Source organism: Eubalaena glacialis, chromosome 12 (genome assembly GCF_028564815.1).
Source record: "Eubalaena glacialis isolate mEubGla1 chromosome 12, mEubGla1.1.hap2.+ XY, whole genome shotgun sequence".
Lineage (NCBI taxonomy): Eukaryota > Metazoa > Chordata > Mammalia > Artiodactyla > Balaenidae > Eubalaena > Eubalaena glacialis.
Genome location: NC_083727.1, coordinates 17,389,422 through 17,415,609, shown reverse-complemented (window position 1 = coordinate 17,415,609; position 26,188 = coordinate 17,389,422). Strand labels below are relative to the sequence as shown.

At 40.3% G+C, this 26,188-nt stretch overlaps 1 protein-coding gene across 2 annotated transcripts in view; it reads left to right on the top strand.

The window, feature by feature from the left end:
• The window catches only part of SASH1 (SAM and SH3 domain containing 1), a 186,390-nt gene that overhangs the window by 63,035 nt on the left and 97,167 nt on the right, over positions 1-26,188 (top strand). The window contains exons 3-4 of one of the 2 annotated variants that reach the window (XM_061206866.1): positions 25,553-25,603; positions 25,731-25,780. The exons of the other annotated variant lie outside the window; for it this stretch is intronic. Coding sequence (XP_061062849.1) covers positions 25,553-25,603; positions 25,731-25,780 — 101 coding nt within the window. The remainder of the gene's footprint in view (positions 1-25,552; positions 25,604-25,730; positions 25,781-26,188) is intronic. 2 annotated transcript variants of the gene reach the window in all.

Below are 26,188 nucleotides of genomic sequence, written 5' to 3'. Positions count from 1 at the left end.
GATAGCTTTGACCCAGGGTTTTCTCTAAAAGGCGCCCTTGTTATGTCACACGTGTCGGGGAGAAAACAAGATTGATAAAGCAATACTTGAAGAAAACTATTAACTTTGTAGGAAATATACCACAGGGTAGTTTTCTTAAAAAAAAATAATCAAAGACGGATCACTGTTCAGGTTTGACTGTCATTTGGCGCGATCAGCATTGTTGCGTCAGAGCTGAGATACTGGAAAGATAAATGTGAGACGTGAATGGATTTTTGTTGTTGTTGTTGGGGATGGCTGCACCACGAGGCTTGCGGGATCTTAGTTCTACAACCAGGGATCGAACCCAGGCCCTCGGCAGTGGAAGCAGGGAGTCCTAACCACTGGACCGCCAGGGAACTCCTGTGAGGGAACTCTCTCCTGGGTATGAGAACATGCCAGCCCCTGCCCCTGCAAACTTCAGCAACTTAAAAATTGGTGACAATCGCCTGAGAGCCAGCAGGACACAGGTCACCAGAGAGCTGTCACAATGGTCAGTTAATCATAGAAAGGAGGACTTCCCTGGTGGCGCACTGGTTAAGAATCTGCCTGCCAATGCAGGGGACATGGGTTCCAGCCCTGGTCCGGGAAGATCCCACATACCGTGGAGCAGCTAAGCCCGTACGCCACAACTACTGAGCCTGTGCTTTAGAGCCTGCGAGCCACAACTACTGAAGCCCGTGAGCCTAGAGCCCGTGCTCCACAACAAGAGAAGCCACCGCAATGAGCAGCCCGCGCACCACAACAAAGAGTAGCCCCAACTCACCGCAACTAGAGAAAGCCTGCATGCAGCAACAAAGACCCAACGCAGCCAAAAATAAAATAGATAAATTTATTTTTAAAAATCCTAGAAGGGAAAGCCTGGGGGAAAGTAGGCAAACCCTAGTGGCTGTCATTGGAGGACTACGACGATTTGGGGGAACTACCCACAAAACTCTTAGCCAAAGGCAATCCATTAAACCTACCCACTCCATCACAGGGTTCTCATTGGCAAAAGGAGGCATTCTTAAAGAGGGGATGAGGGACCTGCCCTCAGTCATTAAAAATAAACTTTTTAGTTTTCCTGAAGAGAAAGAGTGCTCTGGTGTATTTCAAGATGGTTCCTTTTCCCCTCTCCCTGCGGGAAGCACAAGAAGATTTCTCTCCAGTGTTTACTACAGGAATCTGGTCAAGCTCCTGGAGTTCCAGTTTTCCTCCCAGTGCTGGTTCCCACAGTGGTTTCTGCTTCTGAGTCTCTGCTTCATTGCAGTTAAAGAAAATGATAGGAGGAGAGCACCAGAATCACAACTAACTGCTGAACAATCATCGACAGGAAGACACTGGAACTCACCAAAAAAGATACCCCACATCCAAAGACAAAGGAGAAGCCTCAATGAGACAGTAGGAGGGGCACAGTCACAATAAAGTCAAATCCCATAACCGCTGGGTGGGTGACTCATAAACTGGAGAAAAATTATACCACAGAACTCCACCCACTGGAGTGAAGGTTCTGAGCCGCACGTCAGGCTTCCCACCCTGGGGGTCCGGCAACGGGAGGAGGAATTCCCAGAGAATCAGACTTTCAAGGCTAGCGGGATTTGATTGCAGGACTTCGACAGGACTGGGGGAAACAGAGACTCCACTCTTGGAGGGCACACAAAAAGTAGTGTGCACATCAGGACCGAGGGGGAAGGAGCAGTGACCCCATAGGAGACTGAACCAGACCTACCTGCTAGTGTTGGAGGGTCTCCTGCAGAGGCGGGGGGTGGCTGTGGCTCACCGTGTGGACAAGAACACTGGCAGCAGAAGTTCTGGGAAGTATTCCTTGGCGTGAGCCCTCCTGGAGTCCACCATTAGCCCCACCAAAGAGCCTGTGAGATCCAGTGCTGGGTCGCCTCAGGCCAAACAACCAACAGGGAGGAAACTCAGCCCCACCCATCAGCAGACAAGCGGATTAAAGTTTTACTGAGCTCTGCCCAACTGAGCAACACCCAGCTCTACCCACCACCAGTCCCTCCCATCAGGAAGCTTGCACAAGCCTCTTAGATAGCCTCATCCACCAGAGGGCAGACAGCAGAAGCAAGAAGAACTACAGTCCTGCAGCCTGTGGAATGAAAACCACATTCACAGAAAGATAGACAAAATGAAAAGGCAGAGGACTATGTACCAGATGAAGGAACAAGATAAAACCCCAGAAAAACAACTAAATGAAGTGGAGATAGGCAATCTTCCAGAAAAAGAATTCAGAATAATGATAGTGAAGATGATCCAGGACCTCAGAAAAAGAATGGAGGCAAAGATCGAGAAGACGCAAGAAACGTTTAACAAAGCCCTAGAAGAATTAAAGAACAAACATCTAGAAGAATTAAAGAACAAACAAACAGAGATGAACAGTACAATAACTGAAATGAAAAATACACTAGAAGGAATCAATAGCAGAATAACTGAGGCAGAAGAACGGATAAGTGACCTGGAAGACAGAATGGTGGAGTTCACTGCCACAGAACAGAATAAAGAAAAAAGAATGAAAAGAAATGAAGACAGCCTAAGAGACCTCTGGGACAACATTACACGCACCAACATTTGCATTATAGGGGTCCCAGAAGGAGAAGAGAGAGAGAAAGGACCTGAGAAAATATTTGAAGAGATTATAGTCGAAAAATTCCCTAACATGGGAAAGGAAATAGCCACCCAAGTCCAGGAAGTGCAGAGAGTCCCAGGCAGGATAAACCCAAGGAGAAACACACCGAGACACATAGTAATCAAACTGACAAAAATTAAAGACAAAGAAAAATTATTAAAAGCAACAAGGGAAAAACGACAAATAACATACAAGGGAACTCCCATAAGGTTAATAGCTGATTTCTCAGCAGAAACTCTACAAGCCAGAAGGGCGTGGCATGATATATTTAAAGTGATGAAAGGGAAGAACCTACATCCAAGATTACTCTACCCGGCAAGGATCTCATTCAGATTCGATGGAGAAATCAAAAGCTTTCCAGACAAGCAAAAGCTAAGAGAATTCAGCACCACCAAACCAGCTCTACAACAAATGCTAAAGGAACTTCTCTAAGTGGGAAACACAAGAGAAGAAAAGGACCTACAAAAACAAACACAAAACAATTAACAAAATGGTCATAGGAACATACATATTGATAATTACCTTAAACGTGAATGGATTAAATGCTCCAACCAAAAGACACAGGCTTGCTGAATGGATACAAAAACAAGACCCATATATATGCTGTCTACAAGAGACCCACTTCAGACCTAGGGACACATACAGACTGAAAGTGAGGGGATGGAAAAAGATATTCCATGCAAATGGAAATCAAAAGAAAGCTGGAGTAGCAATTCTCACATCAGACAAAATAGACTTGAAATTTATTTATTTATTTATTTATTTTTGGCTGTGTTGGGTCTTCGTTTTTGTGCCAGGGCTTTCTCTAGTTGCGGCAAGCGGGGGCCACTCTTTATCGCGGTGCGTGGGCCTCTCACTATCGCGGCCTCTCTTGTTGTGGAGCACAGGCTCCAGACGCGCAGGCTCAGTAGTTGTGGCACACAGGCTTAGTTGCTCCACGGCATGTGGGATCTTCCCAGACCAGGGCTAGAACCCGTGTCCCCTGCATTGGCAGGCAGATTCTCAACCACTGCGCCACCAGGGAAGCTCCAAAATAGACTTTAAAATAAAGACTATTACAAGAGACAGAGAAGGATACTACATAATGATCAAGGGATCAATCCAGGAAGAAGATATAAGAATTGTAAATGTTTATGCAGCCAACATTGGAGCACCTCAATACATAAGGCAAATGCTAACAGCTATAAAAGAGGAAATCAAAAAAAACACAATAATAGTGGGGGACTTTAACACCTCACTTACACCAATGGACAGATCATCTGGACAGAAAATTAATAAGGAAACACAAGCTTTAAATGACACAAAAGACCGGATAGATTTAATTGATATTTATAGGACATTCAAAAACAGCAGATTACACTTTCTTCTCTAGTGCACATAGAACATTCTCCAGGATAGATCACATCCTGGGTCACAAATCAAGCCTCGGTAAATTTAAGAAAATTGAAATCACATCAAGCATCTTTTCCGACCGCAACTCTATGAGATTAGAAACCAATTATAGGGGAAAAAATGTAAAAAACACAAACACATGGAGGCTAAACAATATGTTACTAAATAACCAAGAGATCACTGAAGAAATCAAAAAATACCTAGAGACAAATGACAATGAAAACACGGCAATCTGAAATCTGTGGGATGCAGCAAAAGCAGTTTTAAGAGGGAAGTTTATAGCAATACAATCCTACCTCAAGAAACAGGCAAAATCTCAAATAAACAATCTAACCTTACACCTAGAGGAACTAGAGAAAGAAGAACAAACAAAATCCAAAGTTAGTAGAAGGAAAGAAATCATAAAGATCAGAGCAGAAATAAATGAAATAGAAACAAAGAAAACAATAGCAAAGATCAAGAAAACTAAAAGCTGTTTCTTTGAGAAGATAAACAAAAGTGATAAACCTTTAGGCAGACTCATGAAGAAAGAGAGGGAGAGGACTCAAATTAATGAAATGAAAAATGAAAAAGGAGACGTTATCATGGATACTGCAGAAATACAAAGCATCATAAGAGACTGCTACAAGCAGCTCTATGCCAATAAAATGGACAACCTGGAAGAAATGGACAAATTCTTAGAAAGGTACAACCTTCCAAGACTGAACCAGGAAGAAATAGAAACTATGAACAGGCCAATCACAAATAATGAAACTGAAACTGTGATTAAAAATCTTCCAACAAACAAAAGTCCAGTACCAAATGGCTTCACTGGTGATTTCTATCAAACATTTAGAGAAGAGCTAACACCCATCCTTCTCAAACTCTTCCAAAAAATTGCAGAGGAAGGAACACTCCCAATCTCATTCTACGAGACCACCATCACCCTGATACCAAAACCAGACAAAGATACTACAAAAAAATAGTTTTTCTGAAGCCAGAGAAGCTTTCTGTAATTACAGTCTGAAGAGGTAGAGGCGATCCCACACTTTAACCTCCAGCCATCAAGGCGCTTGGCTTAACTGACCAAGTAAGTCTAGCCAGAGCCTCAGAGATGCTGGCCTTGGTGTTTACAGGTTCCAGGCCATCCCAGAAGCCTTCTCAGTGCCCTCAGCTGGCCCCCGCCGTGACTCACCCTCCTACCTGGAAATGACATCTAGACAGACATGATGCAATAGGTTCCCTCTTTCCTCATTGGAATTGCTTGTTTTCAAAGGACTGGATGAAACAAAGCAAGCTCTTTGAGGTTTCTCTGAAAACTAGACATTGCTTGTAAATAGTTTTTTTTAAGTGTCCTTTGTATCATGTTCAGTAATCCCCACCAGCTGTACGCTCTTTTCGAGGTATTCCAGTGAAAGAGTGGTGGGTTAACAACAGTCTGCAAAGGACATACTCTAGGTTCTGTTCAACTGGTAGAGAGACTTTAAAAATAGCTCTTGAATTTTGCAATGTGGAATGCCATGTGTGAGCTCCTGGGACAACATGTGTGCTACACATTGCAAAACCCTTCACAAGTGTTACCTAATTAAACTGCACGCTCTCTGACAGGTGGCAGGCTCCACAGTGTCTTGCAGGAGAAGGGAACTGCTGCACGTCCAGCACCAGCTCGGAACAGTGTCTTTGTGTCTTGAGGTTGTGCTGCCTCAAGAGCGAATGAGTCTTCGTTGGACTGCAATTGAAATAGTTAGAGAACCCAAGATCTTCCCTGGGACGTGGTTAATTATTATGTGAGATTCATTACCACCCTTAGCAACTTCAGAGTTTTGCCAACAAGGCCAGTGATTGATGGCAGGATCAGAAACAAGCCAAAGAGACCAGATCTTGGGTATAGACCTACCCACTGTGGTGGCCTCGTGTCAGGGATCTACTGGAGGGCTCAGGTCTCCAGCAGGAAGTTCAAGTCTGAGTAAGCAGCAGGTGATGGGGTCCTACGGACAGAGGAGTCGGGTAGGGGCAGCACCAGGAAACTGAGAGCAGCTCCTAATGGATGCCTGTCCGTCATTAAGCCTATGAGGAGGTGGCAGTGACTGAGTCATCAGGCTGAGCAAGGATGGGGCAGAACCCCTGTCTTGGGAGAAGACCAAGGTTATTGTCAGTTATCAGAACAAAGCCTTAGAATGAAGAAAACAACAAAGCAAAACACTTGGGTACAGGCTAAAGAGCAGGGGAGGGGCACAGGGACTCGGGAAGCTAAAGGTAGCCTGAGTGTCAGCACTGGAGCACTGACCCAAAGGGCCAGTAGATGTAAGCATAGCAATTAAGACTGTGTACCCAGGAATCAACTAGACTTCTAGCATGTGGTCTATAATCTCTCTGTGCTTCAGTCTCCTAGTTGGTAAAATGGAAATAGTAAAATTTGCTACCTCATAAGGTATTCCAGAGGATTAAATGAAATAATATATGTAAAGTGCCTAGAATGGTATATGGCACCAAGTGAGCGCTTAATCGACGTTGGTGATGATGGCAGTGAAGTGAAGAAGATGATGATGGTGATGATGATGGTGACAGTGGTGATGATGATAATTATGTTGGTGATGACTATATTGATGATGATGATGAATCAGAAAGTACTGTGGGAGTACCTGCTCCTCAAGACAGAACTGGCCCTGGGACAGGCATGCAACTTATAGGTGGAGATCCAGTGACAGCCAGCTGGTGGGGAAGTGGGATGCAGTGTAGAACAAGCCTTGATGAGCACTTGGTAATTATTTGGTGTTTAGAGGTCTGTTGACCAGGTAACCCCAAGGAGTTTGTTGCTGCTCTTTCTTTGGTTACTTGATAGTACCTTTGTGTGGATAACTGAATCCATCAGTTCCATTTTTACAATGGGTACCATTTGAATATTTAAGAGAGGATTTTCAAGAAAATAATTATTTGTTTTTATGTGTCCCTAAACTTCTCCAGTTTTTCCCCTGGTTGCCTACTCAGGTTAAGCAAGGACAAATGGCAGTCTGTGTGGTCCCTAACAACACCGTTGACACATGTCGTGGATGATACAGAGAGCTTAACAAGGTTTCTGTCCTTCCTTGAACATGTTTCTGTCATTGTCTTGTCTTTATTTCTCAACATACTGTCTGTCTCATGCTTGTGGATCAAATTATACAATGTCTATACCTAGGGATTAAAAACATAATAGAAATTTTAATTCAGTTGATAAATGTCTGTTGGTTTCCTACTGTGTACAAGGCACTAGGCTTTCTGTGCTGTGGTCTCTCCACTTCCTGTCTTCTCTACTCTGCTAACTTTCATTCATTTATTTGTCCAATAAATATTTATCATTTAGATACTTAATCTCTATGGGTGCTTTACAGGTCTCGGGATGTTAATGGTGAGCAGCCTCAGCCCAGAAACCTTCCTTGAAATCCTTGCAGACGAATAGAGACAATTGCAGTGTTAATGTGGTTAAATGGTGTGATGGGGGCACCTGACAGTCTTGGGGGATAGGGGAAGGCCCACGGAGAGGGTAACGTCTTTAATTTTCCTAAAAGTCTGTCAAAAACATTCATTAACTTCCAGACTTCAAATCATGACTTCAAAGGCCTCGACAGTTCTGATGCAACCCGTCTTTTCCCCAACGTTGAATCTTGCCTGACAATTATCCCCGCCTTTCCATCTCTTGCCTGTTTAGTCATTCTCCTGTGCTGCATTGCTCATCCCAGCATTAAAATATTTTTGGTAAGATTTGAGGGGGTTACTTATTGCTCTGTCAATACTATATGGCAAAGAACTGAAGAATCCTCCATTTCCAAAGATCATTTTCTCTTTAGTGTGATTAGCATTTTCATGAGTTGTTAAGGTAATGTGTCTGGTGATTAAAATTTGGAATATTTCAAAGAGACTCTTCGTAGCAACTTTCAAGATCTATATGTTTTACATTTAAAATTTATACTAGGATGCTGTCCGTTTCTCCTAGCTTAGGGTTTTGTGGTAAAGGTGAGCACTCTGATCCTTGGGTTCCCTTTATGTTGAATTCTATGGAATGAATGAAAAAGTCGTGTTAGTGCTTTGAGTTTGCGTACATTGGCTTGATAGAAAGGAAAAATTTGGGTGATTTCGAAGTGATACTGTATCGCTACATGGATTACATCTTTTTTTTTTTTTTTTTTTTGACAGACCTGACTGTACCATGCAAGATTCTTTATTCTCTTGATTCTCCAAGTCACAATCATATCTCTAGGTTCATTTCAGCCTTTGGGAGGGACATGTCGGATTCAGGGACACAGCCAGATCTCCTAGCCGGTTTCCCAGGCACACTGGTCATTGGGCTTGCACTTTTATCCGTCCTGCTGCAGATGCTAGGGAAGGGCTGTCCATCTGTTTTCTGCCCTTGGAGATCAGGTCTGAATGTGTTTCCTGTTTGTACTCTTCTGAGGCTTTTGTTTGTTTGCTTTCCTAAGGAAAAAATGCTACTTGCTAGGGGCAAATTGGCTTACTGTTTGTATACATGCAAATTCTCCGTGCATATTATATGCATAATCTTATATGAAATAACCATTTTCTAATTAACACCCCGGTGATATTTAGGTGATTGAGGTTAGTTAAGAGACAACAAGGAAATACTTCTAATTTTATCTTTCCATGCTGTGGGGAAAAGGAGAATTTGACAAGACAGTTTAAGAGAAAGGGAAAGTAAAGCAAATTTTCTGTGAGGAAAATTCCAAATTATTGATGTTTCAGAATCTTCAATATTATAATGCAGTTTAAAAACATAAGGCACTATGAAGTGTGTGTTTGTATGTCGAATAATGTATCTTTTTTTTTTTTTTTTTAAAGTGGACCTGCTCTTTTGAAAGGAGAGGAAGTTATTGGAAAACACTGCTATTCTTTTTTTTTTTTTTTTTTTTTTATGGCTGTGTTGGGTCTTCGTTTCCGTGCGAGGGCTTTCTCCAGTTGTGGCAAGCGGGGGCCACTCTTCATCGCGGTGCGCGGGCCTCTCACTCTCGCGGCCTCTGTTATTGTGGAGCACAGGCTCCAGACGCGCAGGCTCAGTAATTGTGGCTCACGGGCCCAGCCGCTCCGCGGCATGTGGGATCTTCCCAGACCAGGGCTCGAACCCGTGTCCCCTGCATTGGCAGGCAGATTCTCAACCACTGCGCCACCAGGGAAGCCCGAATAATGTATCTTTAAATGACAAGTGTTCCACACAAAGATTTATTTGTAGAAAAGGAACCAGTCATCATGTGAGATTTTAAAAAATTAACGTACATCTTCTATGCCTTGGGTATTCTAAGTCCCAGTTATGGTATGGAATCTTGATAGTGTACTATGTATATGTGTAAATTTTGAACCAAATCTGACTCTAGATCTAGAAGGAATAATATTAGGAAAAATACATTTTAAATAGAAACATTTTTGTCTTGCTTTCTGGTTTCCTATACTGTATATACACAGTATAGAAAAATAAGAAAATACAGAAAAGCCTAAAAAACAAACTAATTATGTTTAAACCTCTAATCCCTACCCCCATCTCAGATTTAACCACATGTTGGCTTATTTCCTCCCAGACTGTTGTCTGTGTATGTAGAGTACCTACTTTTTGAATTGCCAGACACCGCTGGGTTCTGGGGACACAACAGTGAACAAAACACACAGAATTGCCTGCCCCAGTGGACTTTACATTCTGTATATATCCACCCATTTACCCAAATACACATTGGGATCAAGCTGTCATACTGTGCGCTTGCTTATATTCCTTAACCTTCTATAAGGAACACTTTTCCCTTGTTAAATATTCCCTGGTGTTGTGATTCTTAATGGTTATATACCTTTTTATCTTGTGAATGGACCATAGTTTATTTATGTATCCCTCAATTCAAGCTATTTAAGTGCTTTTTGTTATTATAAAAATAAGTAACCATGAATATCTTTTTCTTTTTTTTTTTAAATTGGCCGCGCACCTTGCAGGATCTTAGTTCCCTGACCAGGGATCGAACCCATGCCCCCTGCAGTGGAAGCACGGAGCCCTAACCACTGGACTGCCAGGGAATTCCCAATGAATATCTTTAAAAGTACATCTTCACTTTCATAATTTATCATCCTTAGGGTAGATTATTAGATAAGAGTTTAGCAGTTTGAAAAGTAGGAACATTTTAAAGACTCCACAAACACTGTTATATTACCATCTTGAAATATTGTATAGTTTGCACTTTTATTAACAACATATCTGTGCTCCTTTTTAAAATGTCATACTTCCCAGTATTTAACATTATCAGGATAAAGAAAACTTTACCAGTTTGATTGGTGAAAAGTATTCTCAAGAGTTTTCAATCATAATTCTTTGATTATTTCTAAGAACACACGTTTTTTAATATCTTTATTTCTGTGGCTCATGTTTTAAAGTCGTTTGCCTGTTTTTCTGTCTAAAGTATTGTTTTTCTTATTCATCAGCACCCTTTATATATTGAGCCATTTAGTCTATTATCATGTATGTAGCAAAATTTTCCCTAGGTGGAGAATATACGGTTTCCCCAACTTTTCCACCAACCAAATCACGAGACGGGAAATGAGGAGGAGGCCCTCCTCTTGGTGTGGATTTTAAACCAGAATCTCTCTCCATAACCACAGCAGCAACAGCTAAGTTGCTGTGATTGTAGTACCTGCAAGCGGTGATGTCCAAGAAATATAACAGTTCTACAGACAGGGCTGCGTTTAGTGCCTGAGCTGCCAGTCATGCAGGTAAAAGTAGGCATGTGAGCACAGAGATCGAACTCAGTACTGGGCAAATGGTACTCTACCTTGCCCCTCCCCCAATGTAGTAGTCGTGGTGCACGTGAATTTAATTGGTTTCCAAAAAAAGCGTGCCATCTATATGTACCTCAGTGTACATATAGATACACTTTCGGGTTATAAAAAGTCGAGCCTCGTGGTTGTGGATGAGTGAACAATGAATGAGATCTTGACAAACAGCTGCTGTTCTGAACGGGGGGTAGATTTATGCTTAAACCAGAGTAAACTGTGCCACCAGGTAATAATTTTGAGCAATGAAGTACGTTTGCTACAGTAACCGTTAAAGAAACAGATAAATCACAGTAATTTCAACATGGCACTCTAGCCGTTCAGTAAATGGGTATTTTAGATTTCATTTGCTTTTGAACTAAGTTCAATAATATATAGAGTGAGGCATTCAAAGATTAATGCTTAGAAAGGAGGAAAATCACTGTACAAGAACAGAAACATATCATTTATGTATATTACATTAGGGCTTGGTCTGCCTGTGTTTCCATTATAAATCTGCTTTTTCAAGCATTCATAATACAGCAGTAAGAAGTTTGCCCTGGGCTGAAATTTGGCAGTTGTCTCAACTTTCTGAGATTCCAATTTTTATTTTATTCTTACTTTTCTTAATCAAATACTATGACATCTATGCATGTGTTTTTTTTTTAATTTGATTTAATTTATTTTTTATACAGCAGGTTGTTATTAGGAATCTGTTTTATATGTAGTAGTGTATATATGTCAATCCCAACGTGTTTTTAAATGTTTTACATCCTTGCTATTAATTCAAAAGTCCATTTCTTTTAGAAGTAAAAGTTTGTGGCTGATGATTTCAGAATACACTGTATTGTCATTGATTGTCATTGATTCTGAGGCTTTTTAAGATGTTTAAAAAACTTTTGGGACTTCCCTGGTGGTTCAGTGGCTAAGACTCCACACTCCCAATGCATGGGACCCGGGTTCGATCCCTGGTCAGGGAACTAGATCCCACATGCTGCAACCAGGAGTTCGCATGCCGCAACTAAAAAAAAGATCTCGCATACCACAACTAAAGATCCCGCATGCTGCGACTAAAGGATCCAGCATGTCGCAGCTGAAGATCCTGCACGCGGCAACGAAGATCCTGCATGCCGCTACTTAGACCCGGCGCAGCCAAATAAATTTTAAAAAATAATAAATAAATAAAATTTTAAAAGATGGTTAAAAAACTTTTAAAGATGGTTTGAAAATATGATTCAAAGACTGAGAAAGGACAATGGTTAAATGTTATGATAGCGTTTGATTTTTATAGCTGCCAAAACAACAATAAATCATGACAAAATGTGAGTCAGTATCTTAGAGGATTCGTTTAAATTTGGCATCTCCAGTTTGGTGAAGCTACATAATTTTGTAAAACCCATATTCAGACACCCAGTCTGCTTACTAATCAGAGCAGATGTTATTTATGTGATGATATGGAAGCTTTGGGGTTTTTATAGTCTCAGTTATGTTCATCTTACTTGACCATGAGCTCCTGAAGTTCAGTGACTATTCTTTATACTTCCAGTACCCAGCATGTCAACTAGGTACAGAGGTGACACTTAGGAAATATGGGTTGAATAAATGAATACATGAGTTTTGTTCAGTTATAGACTGTCACCAACTTCTGAAGATTATTCGTTCTAAAACACGTGAGTCACTGGGTTAGGACTTGTTCATTTTCCTGTAAAAGTATAATGTAAAAAGTAAATTTTCCCACAAAGGCTTATTTACTTTCCAACGATTACACTCCAGCACAATCACTGTAGTCGACAGAGGTCTGGATCAGTTTCTGAAAAACACTCCGTCCCAGTCAGTAGACAGTCCCGTGGTAATGCTCAAACCCTCCAGTTATATGCATTCCACATGTTGTAAATAATTCATTCTATTATCAGACACCTGGCTTTACCTGCCTTTTTTTTTGTTTGTTTAAATAATGTTGAGCCTATCTCTTTCCTTTTACTTTAAAATCATCAATCTTGGGAATTCCCTCGCTTTCACTGCCGAGGGCCCGGGTTCAATCCCTGGTCGGGGAACTAAGGTCCCACAAGCTTCGTGGTGTGGCCAAAAAATAAAAATAAATAAATAAATAAAATAAAATAAAGCATCATTAGTCTTGGTCATCCCCTTCTAGAGCAGGGAAGACCAGGCTGGAGTTTAGGTGTGACTCAGGGTATACTGATCCCTTCAACCTCCAGGCCACTGAATCCAACATTAGAGTCAGCTCTGAGCAGCCTTGTCTGGGGCAGCAGTTCTCAAAGTGTAACTCCCCAGCCAGCAGCGTGCGCATCACCTGGAACTTGGTAGAAATGCAAATTAGAGGGCTCATCCCAGATGGACTGAATCTGTAATTCTGGGGAGGGGCCCAGCAATAGTGTCGAACAGGCCCTCCAGGGGATTGCAGGGTACTAAGTGTGGAACCTCTGTTCTAGGGCTCACTGGAGCATGGTCCCAAGGAGGGACCTTGATATGCGATTCCTCTGGCAGCCAGCTCAGTGGTGGCGCGCAGTTCATCAGCCAGTTGCCCAGCACTCGGCTGCCGTACATCATGGTCAAGGGGACTTGGAGCTGTTGAAGGAGTTTGGGGCAAGGTTCAGGCATGTAGTCCAAGGTGCAGTTGTCAGACACGGTGGCGCAGGGACTCTCTGGCCCCGTGTGACTGAGCTAGTTTCAGGATGGACATTAGAACCTGGTCATTTTGTAATACCTAATATGAAAAATTTTAACTAGATTTGAAATCTGTTACATTTTCATAAGAGAGTTCACTGTGACATTAGGCAAAGTGCTGTTAGATCCTTGCAATGTAAATTGCCATAAGTATTTCAGTGGTCATAGAAATGGACAAAACAATTTTGATGACTTAGTTGTGTGAATAAAATTCCTTGTTAGTAATGACCAACAAGAGTGGTAAGAGCTCATCACTAAAAGTTTTGGCCTAACTTAGCTTACAGTCATTTCAATCATATAACTTAATTTTTTTTTAAGTTATTTTTCAGTAAGCTCGAAGTTCTATTAAAAAACTAAAAAGATTTTATTTGGAAGTTTTGTACCAATTCAGTATTTAATATTTTCATGGGACTTTCCTGGCGGTCCAGTGGTTAGGACTCTGTACTTCCACTGCAGGGGGCACGGGTTCCACCCCTGACTAGGGAACTAAGACCCCGCATGCCGCGGGAAAAATTTAACATTTTCGCTACTACTCTGGTATAATCAGTATATATTATTTAAACATGTAATAAATGTTTTCCCACTCAGCCCCTCCTTAGTGCCTCAGTGTGCAGGGGCCTGTCACTGTTGTGCTGTATGGGAAGAGGCACAAGGCGGCTGTCTGCCCTCTCTCCCTGGAAGCCCTCTCTCCCTGGAAGAAGCCCTTACCATGTTTGCATTCTCCTTCCCTTCTCTGAGTAAACAGCTCCAGGTCCTCCCATTGATCTCGTTTATATGATTCCATTTCTAGACACCCTTTTAGCGAAGGTTCTCCTGGTTTTCATTATCATCTGGAAAATATGGCATCCAAAGCTGAGCACAACTGTCCCGGTATCAGCTTCCTGGTGCTAGAACAGAAGGAATACTGGGCCTGTGATTTAGACATTAAGTGCAAATGATTCCCATGAGTGACTTTAGAAATCACTAGAATGTAAGCTCCATGAAGGCAGCAACTCTTTTCACTGTTTTATCCTTCTTGACTAGAACAGTGCTTAGCGTATGGTGTGTGAACAATAACTATTTTTTAAATTAAGGAGTGGTTAGATGAAAGAGCAAATGAAGAGACACGGAGAAAAATTAAAAATAAGTGGACCCCGTTTAGTTGCTTTCTGTGACCTTTGTCTCAGGTTTATCAATCCCAGTCAGCAACTACTAGATGTACCCAGAGTATCTCTTGGTGAGTGTGGATCACTGCACATTGTTCTCACAACAGTGAGATTGGATGGGCCATCCAGAGTGGCTGGATGTCGTGGGTATCCGCCACTGGGAAACGCAGGGGGCATTTGTATGTTGGTCTCCATAAGCCAAGTCCTGCTAGTAAAATGAAAAATTGAATTACACAACTTTTTTTTTTTTTTTTTGGCTGCACCACACGGCTCGCGGAATCTTAAGTTCCCTGACCAGGGATTGAATCGACCCCAGGCCCCGGCAGTGAAAGCACCAAGTCCTAACCACTGGACTGCCAGGGAATTCTCTCACAACTTTTTTAAAAGGATGATTAAAATGTCTTCATGACACTGTGCCTTTAATATTTACATTTATATGACATGACATACTTGTGTTAGTTTTGTTCATAGTAAAAGGTGCATTCTTCTACCGTGATGCATTTTATTGAAATGATCTATCATCAGGCAACGGTTTAGGTCTTATTCCTACCTCTCTTCAAGATGCTTGGTGCATGCTATGTACTCAACACTGTTAAAGTTGTAGCCTGAAAGATCTAGTATATCATTTCCTAAGACAGTTTAGAAATTAAAGAATCGTTCTGCCTTGTTGTTTGAAATGAGGCATGAGAGTACCAAGCTTGACAATCTTAGATTAAAATTATCCCTGATTTTAACCAATTCATCTAACATTCACTGACTCTCCCCTGTGTTTTAGCACAGTCATGCTTCAAGATGGCAGAACTCACCCTGCTTTCTCCCCAGACTGAGTTCTGCCCCTGTCCTGGGTACTTCCAGTAGATAGGAGGATGTGCATTTCATGAATGTCCCCTTGGGAGGTCCCTTGGTTTTCACTGGGGGATCTCAAGCCTACCTCCAGCTTTGCTGAAGTTAAAGCACTTGTGGGACAGTTCTGCAGGGGCGTGGCTTGTGATGTTGGTCAGTGTGATGTAGTGTCCTCTCTGCCAGAAGCCAGAGGAGAAATTCTCATTCTCATGATGGATAATGTCAATCTAACCGATCATGTCTCCTTTGCATTAAACATTAGAAGCTTAGCCCCAAATGTGCGGTCTGTCTTTAGTGTAGAATCCATAACCTGAATTTTGTGAACTAACCTAATTCATGGACCAGTTTTACTACACAATCTTGATTTTTCTCCCCCTTTGTATCATTTACATTAGTTTTTTAACGTTATCAGGCAACATTGCACTTCAGCTTTATCAGGCATTTTGTCATTTTTTGGAATGTGGAGAGGTCTAATAAATATGTAACAAATGCTTGGAGAACATGGACTAATGCAGCAAGGAGACTCAATTACCTCAGAGCAGTAATGGCTAGGTGGAAATTGCCACTTTTGGTTTCTTATCAATGCTTATAGAAATTCACTGATCTGTTCATTATAGTTGGGTTTTAAGGCTGCAGTTAGGGGAATAGCATTCAACCGTGAAAAAAAAAAAGCTTTTTCCTTGGAACATTTCTTCTTTGATGTGGTGGGATGAGAGTAGTTTTCCATTCACTTTCACTCATTAGAAAAAATTTGGTATGCTGGGCGGTGAGCTTATTTACAGGAGCCTGAAAATGACTAACGTTTCCTGTTTCACCTATGAACGATTTAGGTGAAATAAGATATGACAAGCTGTGGGACCGAATTTAGAACACACAGACCACTACAGATTTTACCCTAAAAGTGATTCGATACCTCAACATGGTCTTTTTAAGTTCTTATAGGTCTAAGTTGTAGATCTTTTTGAGAATATTTGTTGAATTGCTTTTACTTACCGATGTAACTCTGCAACCCAAAAGAAATCTTAAAGCATGAAAGTACACGTCCCAATCAGTAGGACTGGAATGAAAAATTAATGGAAGAGTCAGAATTACTGGCAAAGTAATCCAGTTTAAACAAATCAAACCAATAGATAGCCATCAAGCACTTCTCTTGTTCAGAAAGTAACAGCCATGAGGAGAGGGCCCCCTGTCTTGTTCACTGCTGCCTCTTTAGCACTTCACATGGGGCTTGGTCCATAATAAGTGCTGAATAGTTTTTGTTGGACTGTGAGACTCTGTGTGTGTGTGTGTGTGTGTGTGTGTGTGTGTGTGTCTGTGTGCCTGTCTGGGGGTACAATGAATCCCCGTTAAGAAGGCATTTATAGTCTAGTTGAGGGAATAAGATGCAAATAAGTGAGCAGAAGAGTAGCTACACGTAGGGACCCTCAGGAATGGCACTTAAGGCACAGTTGGGCAGCGAAGGTTTAATGGGAGGTGGGTTTGTAGCTGGATCTGAAGGATGACTAGGGTTTGGGTGGAAAGGAAGCAGAAGTGAAACTACTAGGACAGCACACACTCAGGGGACATTGGACCCAGCACCTGGTCTCTAAGACATTGGACCCAGCACACGGTTTATGATCCGGCCTGTCGGTCAAATGGCCTCTCCTTCAGAAACGTGGACTTTATCCTGTTGGTATTGTGTTTCCACATTTTGGGAAAATTTTGGAACAGAGAAATGACACAGAGTACAAAGCAGTGTGCTTCTCAAAGTGACATGAGCGAACGGATCACCTGGGGATCTTGGTAAAATGCAGATTTTGATTCAGGAGGTCTGGGGTGGGGCCCAAGACTGCCTTTCTAACAAGCTTCCAGGTGATTCTAATGCTCATGATACATGAAGCACTTTAAATAACAAGGACATAGCATTAGGATTTCAAGAAGATTTAACGGACAGTAGTGCTTGAATGGGCATGACCCTGCTCCATCCTGGGGTTTTAGAGTCCAAAAGGAACTTAAAGATAATCAAATGGTCCATTTCTCTTTCATCGCCATTGGAAAGACCAAATAAAATAAAACGGAGGTCTAAAGCGGGAGCCGGGCTGGAACTCAGTTCTCCTGGCTTGACGTCATCACCCCCCACTCTGCTGTGCAGCGCCGTCCAGGTCTGTGAGGGGGAGGGCTGCAGAGAAGCTGGTGTCTGTAGGAATGGAATGGGTTGGCTGGATGCAAGAAGCCATGTGAAGGGAGAAGCAGCAGCTCCTAGTAGCTGATGTGATGGGGAGTGAGAAAACGCCTAAGAAAACATTGAGGTTTAAATCCTGGGAAAATGAACACATGCCACACTGATGGGCTGGAATGGAGGAGTCAGACAAGAGGGGAGGAGACTCGGCCAACAGGAGGTACCACCACTTCAGTCTTCTCGTCAAGTGAGAGATGCCACATGCGTCTTAAAATCGACCACCAGCAACAACTTTGCCCGGCAATTCAGAGCTTGGTTCCCTCCATTCATTGAACACATTAATAAGAGCATGTGGCATTTCACTTGTAGCTGAAAGTTGTAAGCACTCAGTCCTTTCACTTTTTCCGAGTCTTCCTTCCTGTACCCAGGGTGGAGGAGGAGAACTTGATGCTTAGCAGAGCTGGTGGGCGCCTGACGTTCTCCCGCTCCGCTTTTGGGATAGGAGAGGGGTTTATCCTTCCTGCTCTTCCAGCTGTAAAGTTCATTTGGCTTCCAGCACTGCCAGCATTAAGGGAGGGAGAGGTGTGGATTTCCACAGGAACGTGGAAGCAAAGTTGGGGTGAGGATGAGGGCAGGATACTTGCTTTCCTGGTCCTACTCTGCCCTGAGTGGGTTTTTTTTTTTTTTTTTTTTTTTCCACACACACTGTATTTTATTTTTACAAGAGATAAATAGACTGACACCAAGCATTGTACATGGATGACCACAACAAAAGCAACAATGATTGCAATTACCAAACATGAAACACACTCATACTATGTCATAATATTGACATTCAGTCCAGTAATCCTCCACTGTAACAGCTCTTTTACTTTGCAGTGAAAATTGATTTGTATATTCTTTGCCTCTGAGTCCTTGTGGGATTTTTTCTTTTTTTAAATTCAACCAGAAAGTCACAAAAATTATACTCATCCTCATCAGTTCCCTGAGTGGGTTTTTGACGCGGGTGTATTGCACAGTGGATTGTAGCACTTCAGAGTGAAAATGTAGCCTATTAGGGTCAGAACCTTAGTTTTCTATTTGACCCATGCCCTACTGGTGTGACCTTATAGAGTGTGTGCGTGTGTGTGTGTGTGTGTGTGTGTGTTGCCCGTGTTTGGGCACGTGTGCACATGCCCAAGCTGGTGAAAGCACACACGTGCTGTCATGTTTTGGTTTTGGTTTTGGTTCTGGTTTTGGCAAACCAGAACTGATTTCATCTTGAAACATTTGTTCTTTTTTTTGCTTCTATGTTACACGTAATAAACATTTAGGGAACTATTTCCAGAAATTGTCCAAGTTGACAAGAAATGGATTTGAGGTTTTCTCCCCTAGTAATTTTGTCATCTGATTCCTTTCTAAAAAAACTGTATGATACTATGGTTTAGTCTCTTTCATTCAAATTATGAATATGAGATTATTTCTAAAATCATCATGGGCCTTTATTGTTAAACATAAAATTCATGCATAGCTTTATGACACTAGTTATTAAAAATTTTAACACTTGAAGAATTTTAAGCAGGGCATGGCCTAATTTGAGAAATTAAGTTTTGATATTTCTTAAGTTTTAATTTTAATTGTTGAGATAAAACTAAAATTATTATCAGATTTAATTTTTTAGAATGGTTATTATGTTTAAAAAATACAAAATTAATATGTGCTTGAAAATACGTTAAAAATTCCGAAATACAGTGGCCTTTGCAGGAACTATCATTGGTGTTTAGGAATCCTTTCAGATGTTTTCTCATACATTTATAAACATATACATGTAGATAATTTAAAAACATATATAGGATCTGGAGATTGCAGTTTAAAAATTTTAATTTTTATAACTAACTTTTAATTTTTTATTTATTTTTTAAAAAATTGAAGTATAGTTGATTTACAATGTTTGAGGTATACAACAAAGTGATTCAATATGTTACATATATATGTATGTATATATATTCTTTTTCAGATTCCTTTCCATTATAGGTTATTACAAGATACTGAATATAGTTCCCTGTGCTATACTGTAGGACCTTGTTGTTTATCCTTTTTTTTTTTTAAACGTTTATTTATTTTTGGCTGCTTTGGGTCTTTGTTGCTGCCTGCGGGCTTTCACTAGTTGCGGTGAGTGGAGCCTACTCTTCGTTGTGGTTCTTGGGCTTCTCATTGAGGTGGCTTCTCTTGTTGCAGAGCCCCGGTTCTAGACACGCAGGCTTCAGTAGTTGTGGCGCACGGTCTCAGTAGTTGTGGTACACGGGCTTAGTTGCTCCGCAACAAGTGAGATCTTGCTGGACCAGGGATCGAACCGGTGTCCCCTGCATTGGCAGGCAGATTCTTAACCACTGCGCCACCAGGGAAGTCCCTATCCGTTTTATATATAGTATTGTGTAGCTGTATCCCAAACTCCAAATTTACCGCCTCCATCTTTCCCGTTTGGTAACCATAAGTTTGTTTTCTATGTCCGTGAGTCTCTTTCTGTTTTCTAAATAAGTTCATTTGTATCTTTTTTTAGATTCCACATATAAGTGATATCATATGATATACTTACGATATCATAAGTAATCATTTGTTTTTTAATTTAAATTTGTTTAATTTTAAAAACTTTTTTCTTCATTTCTTACTATGTATAATACTATTATTACAACTTAAAAAAAAAATTGAAGTATAGCTGACATACCCTCCGCCACATCTCTCCCTCCCTCAATGCTGCCAGTGCTCAAAGCCAAATGAACTTCACAGTTGGAAAAGCAGAAGGGGTAAACATCGTGTTAGTTTCAGGAGTACAACATAATATTTGATATTTGTATGTATTGCAAAATTATCACCACTGTAAGTCTGGTTTGGAGATTGTATTTTTAAGCTGATTTTCCATTGTTAGAAAAAGAAATAATAAAGGTAATGCAAGATTACATGCTTGTAAAAAGCGGCAAAGAGAATAGAAGTGTAGATCCTCTCAGACCTTTTCCTATGCACATACTTACATGCACCCATGTTGGGCAATATTTATATTTTGCTTTGGCTTTCTCTGTTAATACTTCATTAAGTTAGGGAGGTTTCGTAAGCGTTCATAATTTACAAACTCACTAAGAATTTGTAATGTTAATGATATTTGTCATTCTTAACTAAGGCATCCACATGTTGCTTAATGACAAGCAGTTTAATTCATAGGTCAAGTTCCATACATCTACTTTCTTTTTAAATTTTTTAAACTTTAACTAAGTTATGATACCCTAACCTACAATTACAGGTTCAGGCTCAGCTTCCAGTGTTGTGTGGCTCTCTGGATGCCCATATTGAACATGGACCAACGTTTGGAGTTATTTCTCATAAAATACTGCTTAGAATACTCTGTCAAGAGCAAAGGCAATGAGCATATCATACTCAAAAAGTATTAGGATGATAGATTTATACCTGGGAAACGGTAGTGAGTCCTTCTCTAATGAACTCTGTGGTTGTGTTCAAGTTGGAGTGTGTTTCTTCATGTTCTTTTGCAACATTTAGATGGAATATCTAAATTTGTTGAAAGTGATTTTTTTTTTTTTTTTTTTGCAATGACCAAAGAAAGTTTTCCAGTGCTAGGAAAGAGTCGAATTCTTGATAATTGAGCCATTTGCTCAAGACTGAGCCACAGTTAGGATGTAAGAAACCCTGATAGCTAAACCTTAACATTGAAAATTGTGAGGGAATTCCCTGGCAGTCCAGTGGTTAGGACTCCGTGCTTTCACTGCAGGGGGCACGGGTTTGATCCCTGGTCGGGGAACTAAGATCCTGCAAAAAAAAAAAATTGCGATATTTCACAATACGGTGTGTGGGATTTTCTTCAAAGTAAAAGGGTGGAGCTGAATTATGGGTGAAGGTATAGATGAAACAAAATTGATCCTGATGAGTAGATAATTGTTGATGCTAGGTAATAAGCATTTGGGAGGTTGTTATATATACTGTTCTCCTTCCTTTTGTATATTTGAGATTTTCTATAACAAATTTGAAATAAGAGACAGATAATAACTGTAGCCTAAAACACTGTGATACTTCAACTTTTAAAAAAATTCAATAGTGCTTTACAATTTTCAAAAGTTTCACACACATGATGTCACACAATACCATTAATAACTCTTTTTCCCTCCTACCCCTCTATTGCCCCTCCTCCCTTCCCTCTCTCCACTGGTAACCACTAGTTTGTTCTGTGTATCTGTGTCTGCTTCTTTTTTGTTTTATGTGATAAGTTCAGGATGAAATATATTGCCATGATATGCTGCTTGAGTAAACTCTATAAAAATCACAAAAGAATGTTTCAGGACATTGTCAAGAATAAATAGTCTCATCTCATTCTTGGTTTCAAAAACTTACCTGAACTCCCATCTCCTTGGCAGTCAGTATGGTGGACTGTAGTTTCCAAACAGCCTTAATGATACCTCCCATCCCAGTGCCCTTCTTACCATGTGACTTTGACCCTCCTCCAAATGAGAGATGGGGCTCGGACTCTTGCCTCCGGAAGGGCTTGTGGGTCCAGCAGAAGTGACACCGTATAAGGCTATGTTATAATAGGTAATACATATACATATATCTATTCTTTTTCAAATTCTTTTCCCATTTAGGTTATTACAAAATATTGAGGAGAGTTCCCTGTGCTATACATAGGCCCTTTGGGTTATATATTGTATTTTAATTTTTATTTTATATTGGAGTATAGTTGATTAACAATGTTGTTAATTTCAGGTATTCAGGTATAAGTATATATATGTATTCTTTTTCAGAATCTTTTCCATTATGGTTTATCACAGGATATTGAATATAGTTCCCTGTACTATACAGTAGGACTTTCTTTATCCATTTTATATATAGTAGTGTGTATCTGTCAATCCCAAACTCCTAATTTATTCCTCCTCCCCTACCCCCTTTCATAACCATAAGTTTGCTTTGTGTGAGTCTGTTTCTGTTTTGTAAATAGGTCCATTTGTATCGGGTTTTTTTAGATTTCACATATAAGTGATATCATAGGATGTTTGACTTTCTCTGTCTGACTTACTTCACTTAGTATGATAATGTCTAGATCGATCCATGTTGCTGCAAATTCTCTGCCCATTCTGACCTGAATCTGGCCTTCTGAATCATGTAAGCAACACCCTTTATTGCTGCACACATGACTGGTGCTCCTTCTGCCTGACTCTATCACACTTTTTCATTTCACACTGTGCTGTGAAAAAAAATCTAATTTTTTTTAGAGATAAACAGAATAAAAAGTTGTCCAGCACTTTTTCCTTAAGTGTGTATGACACATTTTCAAGATTTGTTTCATGCTCTGTACATAAGGTGTTTTATCCAAGTGTACATCAGAACACCTGCTAGCTTTAACTCTTATTTGTAATGTTCCATTTCTTAGGCTCGATGGTAGGTCCACATGGGTTTCATCACATTCACAAGAACATGATAGAATGATAGTCTTTTGTATGTTTGTCATTAATATCATGTGACATCCATCAGTGTCATAATGATGGAATTTTGCCCATAGTCCATTCTGTTTTCTCACCAAACATCATATAGGTCCTTAGTGGATAATTTTACAAGCTTCTCCTCAATTGTGTAATATTTTTACTTTAGGATACGTTTACTCTAAGAAATGCCTCTTAACAATGATGGTCGTCTCTCCTTGAGAGATGAAATTAATAATGTTTGCTCTGAACAACATTATTTTGTGGCATGTTCCGGGGGAAAAAAAAAAAACACACTGGAAACATCATTGTGCAAGATCTCCTGTTAAACATATCCTGTTCCTGATAAAACAGATGTTCTGCATGGAAACAATAACTGGGTCCATTACTTCAATGGGGTGAATTTTAATACATTATATATCAAACTACACACCCAACCAATTTCCTAAGTAGCTACAGCACAGTCAAATGTCTATTATAAGTGACAAACTAACATGTGAAAATGAATTGTTTAGAATATTAGTTCCAGATCATCAAACATTTAATATGATTGTTAACAAGCATCAGCTTTGTATGCAGGAACGGGTGCATTTTGCATAATATACCATAAACATTGTGTTCATGGTGTGGAGTAACAAGTGATGCACTCAATAAATAAAATTTATTAGAAAAGTGCAGATAAAAATGTACAATAAAAGCAGGTAATTTCCTATCATGGTCTATGTTACCAAGTAGTGTAGAGACTTAGAGTATGAAGAAAGTTAAGAACAGAGGAGGGGAAGAGAGTCGAATCAGTTACTTTGTGTTGATGGTTATGGAGTTGGGTGTTAGAGGGACCATTTCAGAGGAACTAATAGAGTTGTGTCAAAATGCCAAGGCTTCCATACCGACTCCTGAACAGGAGGACTTAAGGTGAAAAAATTGCAAGCTATACCTTTGCTTACCTTCTGCTGTTTAAGTTTGTAAATTTCTCTATGCGATAATGCTAAGAGGTTAGGTATCAGGGCATCGTGATTGGTTTCTAAGCACCAAGAACCTCTGAAATGCATATCCCCTTTGTTGATTGCACTTGAGTCTGACATCATACCAATCGGACTTGGAATGTAACTCAAACATTTCCATACATTGTTTTGCGACAGAGTATAAATTTGATCATTATAAACAAAGGTGGCAATAAAAACCAGGAGGATGTTAACCAAAGAGAAGTTCACTGGGGCTTCACACCACTCTGATATTTTTTCATGACAAATAAGGTCCTGGGACTGGAGGTGAGGGGGTTGCCAGTCATTAAACACTTTTCTCCTGTGGTCTGCTTGCCCACATCATCCTCTTCTCAGGTTTAATCACCCCAACACATTCATGTTATCTTCTGTATTTGTACCGGATTCCTGTTACCTTGTTTACATTTATACTTTCACTCCGAGTTACACTTACGTTACTGTTTCATTGCTAAGTTTTAAAATATTGGTCTAGATTTGCAGTTGTGCTAATGATGAAATAGGCAACCTGAAAAAAAATGAACAATTAGATGCAAGTGAGAATTCGTAATTTGGATGATCTGCCCCCATTTCCTGAATGTTAGCTGAGACCAACAAAACGGTCTTCGTGTAGTGCACATACAGTCGTGAAGAAGATAGCAATCATTAAGAACCCAATAGGATTATTGGAAAACTCATAATTAATCTGATAGTTCAAACTTGCACAACATTAGTGATATTACTCCTTCCTCTAAAACTGCCCATCATCCTGCTTATGACGTGCTGATCGGCCGGGGACCACCCCGGACTTGGATCACACTTTGATGCAAACCTCTGCTTTAGCACCTATTTAGATTTAAAAATTTTCTCTACTTATGAAAAATTATCAGTGCGGTGCTCTGTGCTCTATTTACTAGTCTAACTCTCATTTTCTTGTAGCATATTCTAACACTTCTAATAGTGTAATTATCCTGTTTTGTTGTCAGAGCTTATTTCAATATATTATTTTTTATCACAGGTAACAGGTTTCTCTCTCTTTTTTTTCTTTCGAAGGGGAAACAGTTTTTTTTTTTTTAAACCATGAAATGCGTGTTATACTCTATGACTTTATCTCTAAAATTGTTTGAGTCCTCTGCCTCTTCTTTATGACTTTATGGCACAAATGGATCATAGTAAATTCTGTGTCCTGACGATGGTCTAATCACATCCAGAGCATCATTTCACCATTAACTCTCAGTACCCTTCAGTTAGATTGTGCTTTTTTTCTTCTGCAGTAAAATGGTCAACAGTGTCAAGTGATGAAGTTTGGAAAACAGTTCAATTTTAAAAGGCTATGGCTCTCATTTTAAAAATAGTTTTTCCAGAAAATCTGTTTATCTCCTCCATCTCTTCCCACCGTACCCTAGCATTTTCCAAATCCCCCCATCTCTTCTTACACAACTATTTGTCTTCTGGTGTGTGCCATGTTAGGAAGTCTCATTAAACCAACATCTGTTCTGTTTTAGGAGAAACCCGAAGCCAGCCCAACGTCACTTCAGCTGCGGTCCCAGATCGAAGTAAGCACAGTGACTTGAATCATCTATTTTTGCTTCTGTCCTTTTTTTTTTTTTAAGTGGTGTTATGTACAAATCAGATGAAGCCTGCTGTTCTGCCTGCACTGACGCTGTGAATCTTCTCTCCTAGGAGTCACTGGGCTTCTGTAGCACCGTGTCAACACCAGAAGTGGAAAGAAAGTAAGTTTTCTTCCTTCTGTCCAGGAGCAGAATTTCTAAGGTGTCTTTTAGGTCCATCCAGAGAGACGTGAAATGGGTGATCGTATTGTGTATGTACTACAGAGCTTGATGTCATTTTCCTTACGTGGTGTGTGTGTCTGTGTGTGTGTGTGTGTGTGTGTGTAGATGGGTGAGTGTGTTTCGTAATTCAGTTGATGATGCAGAGGATTCCGCAAAGCGTTAATTGATTTTACACTCCTTATGGTAAGTGAGCTTAAATATCTGAAAGTGAGCATGGAGAAAAGGAAAGGACAGCTAAGTCAACCAAAATGGTTTTCTTCTTTTACACTGGTTTTTGATATAGGATGAAAGTCATTAAGAAGCAAAGTACAAAAATAGAATACATTCCAGAATAATACAGTGATTACA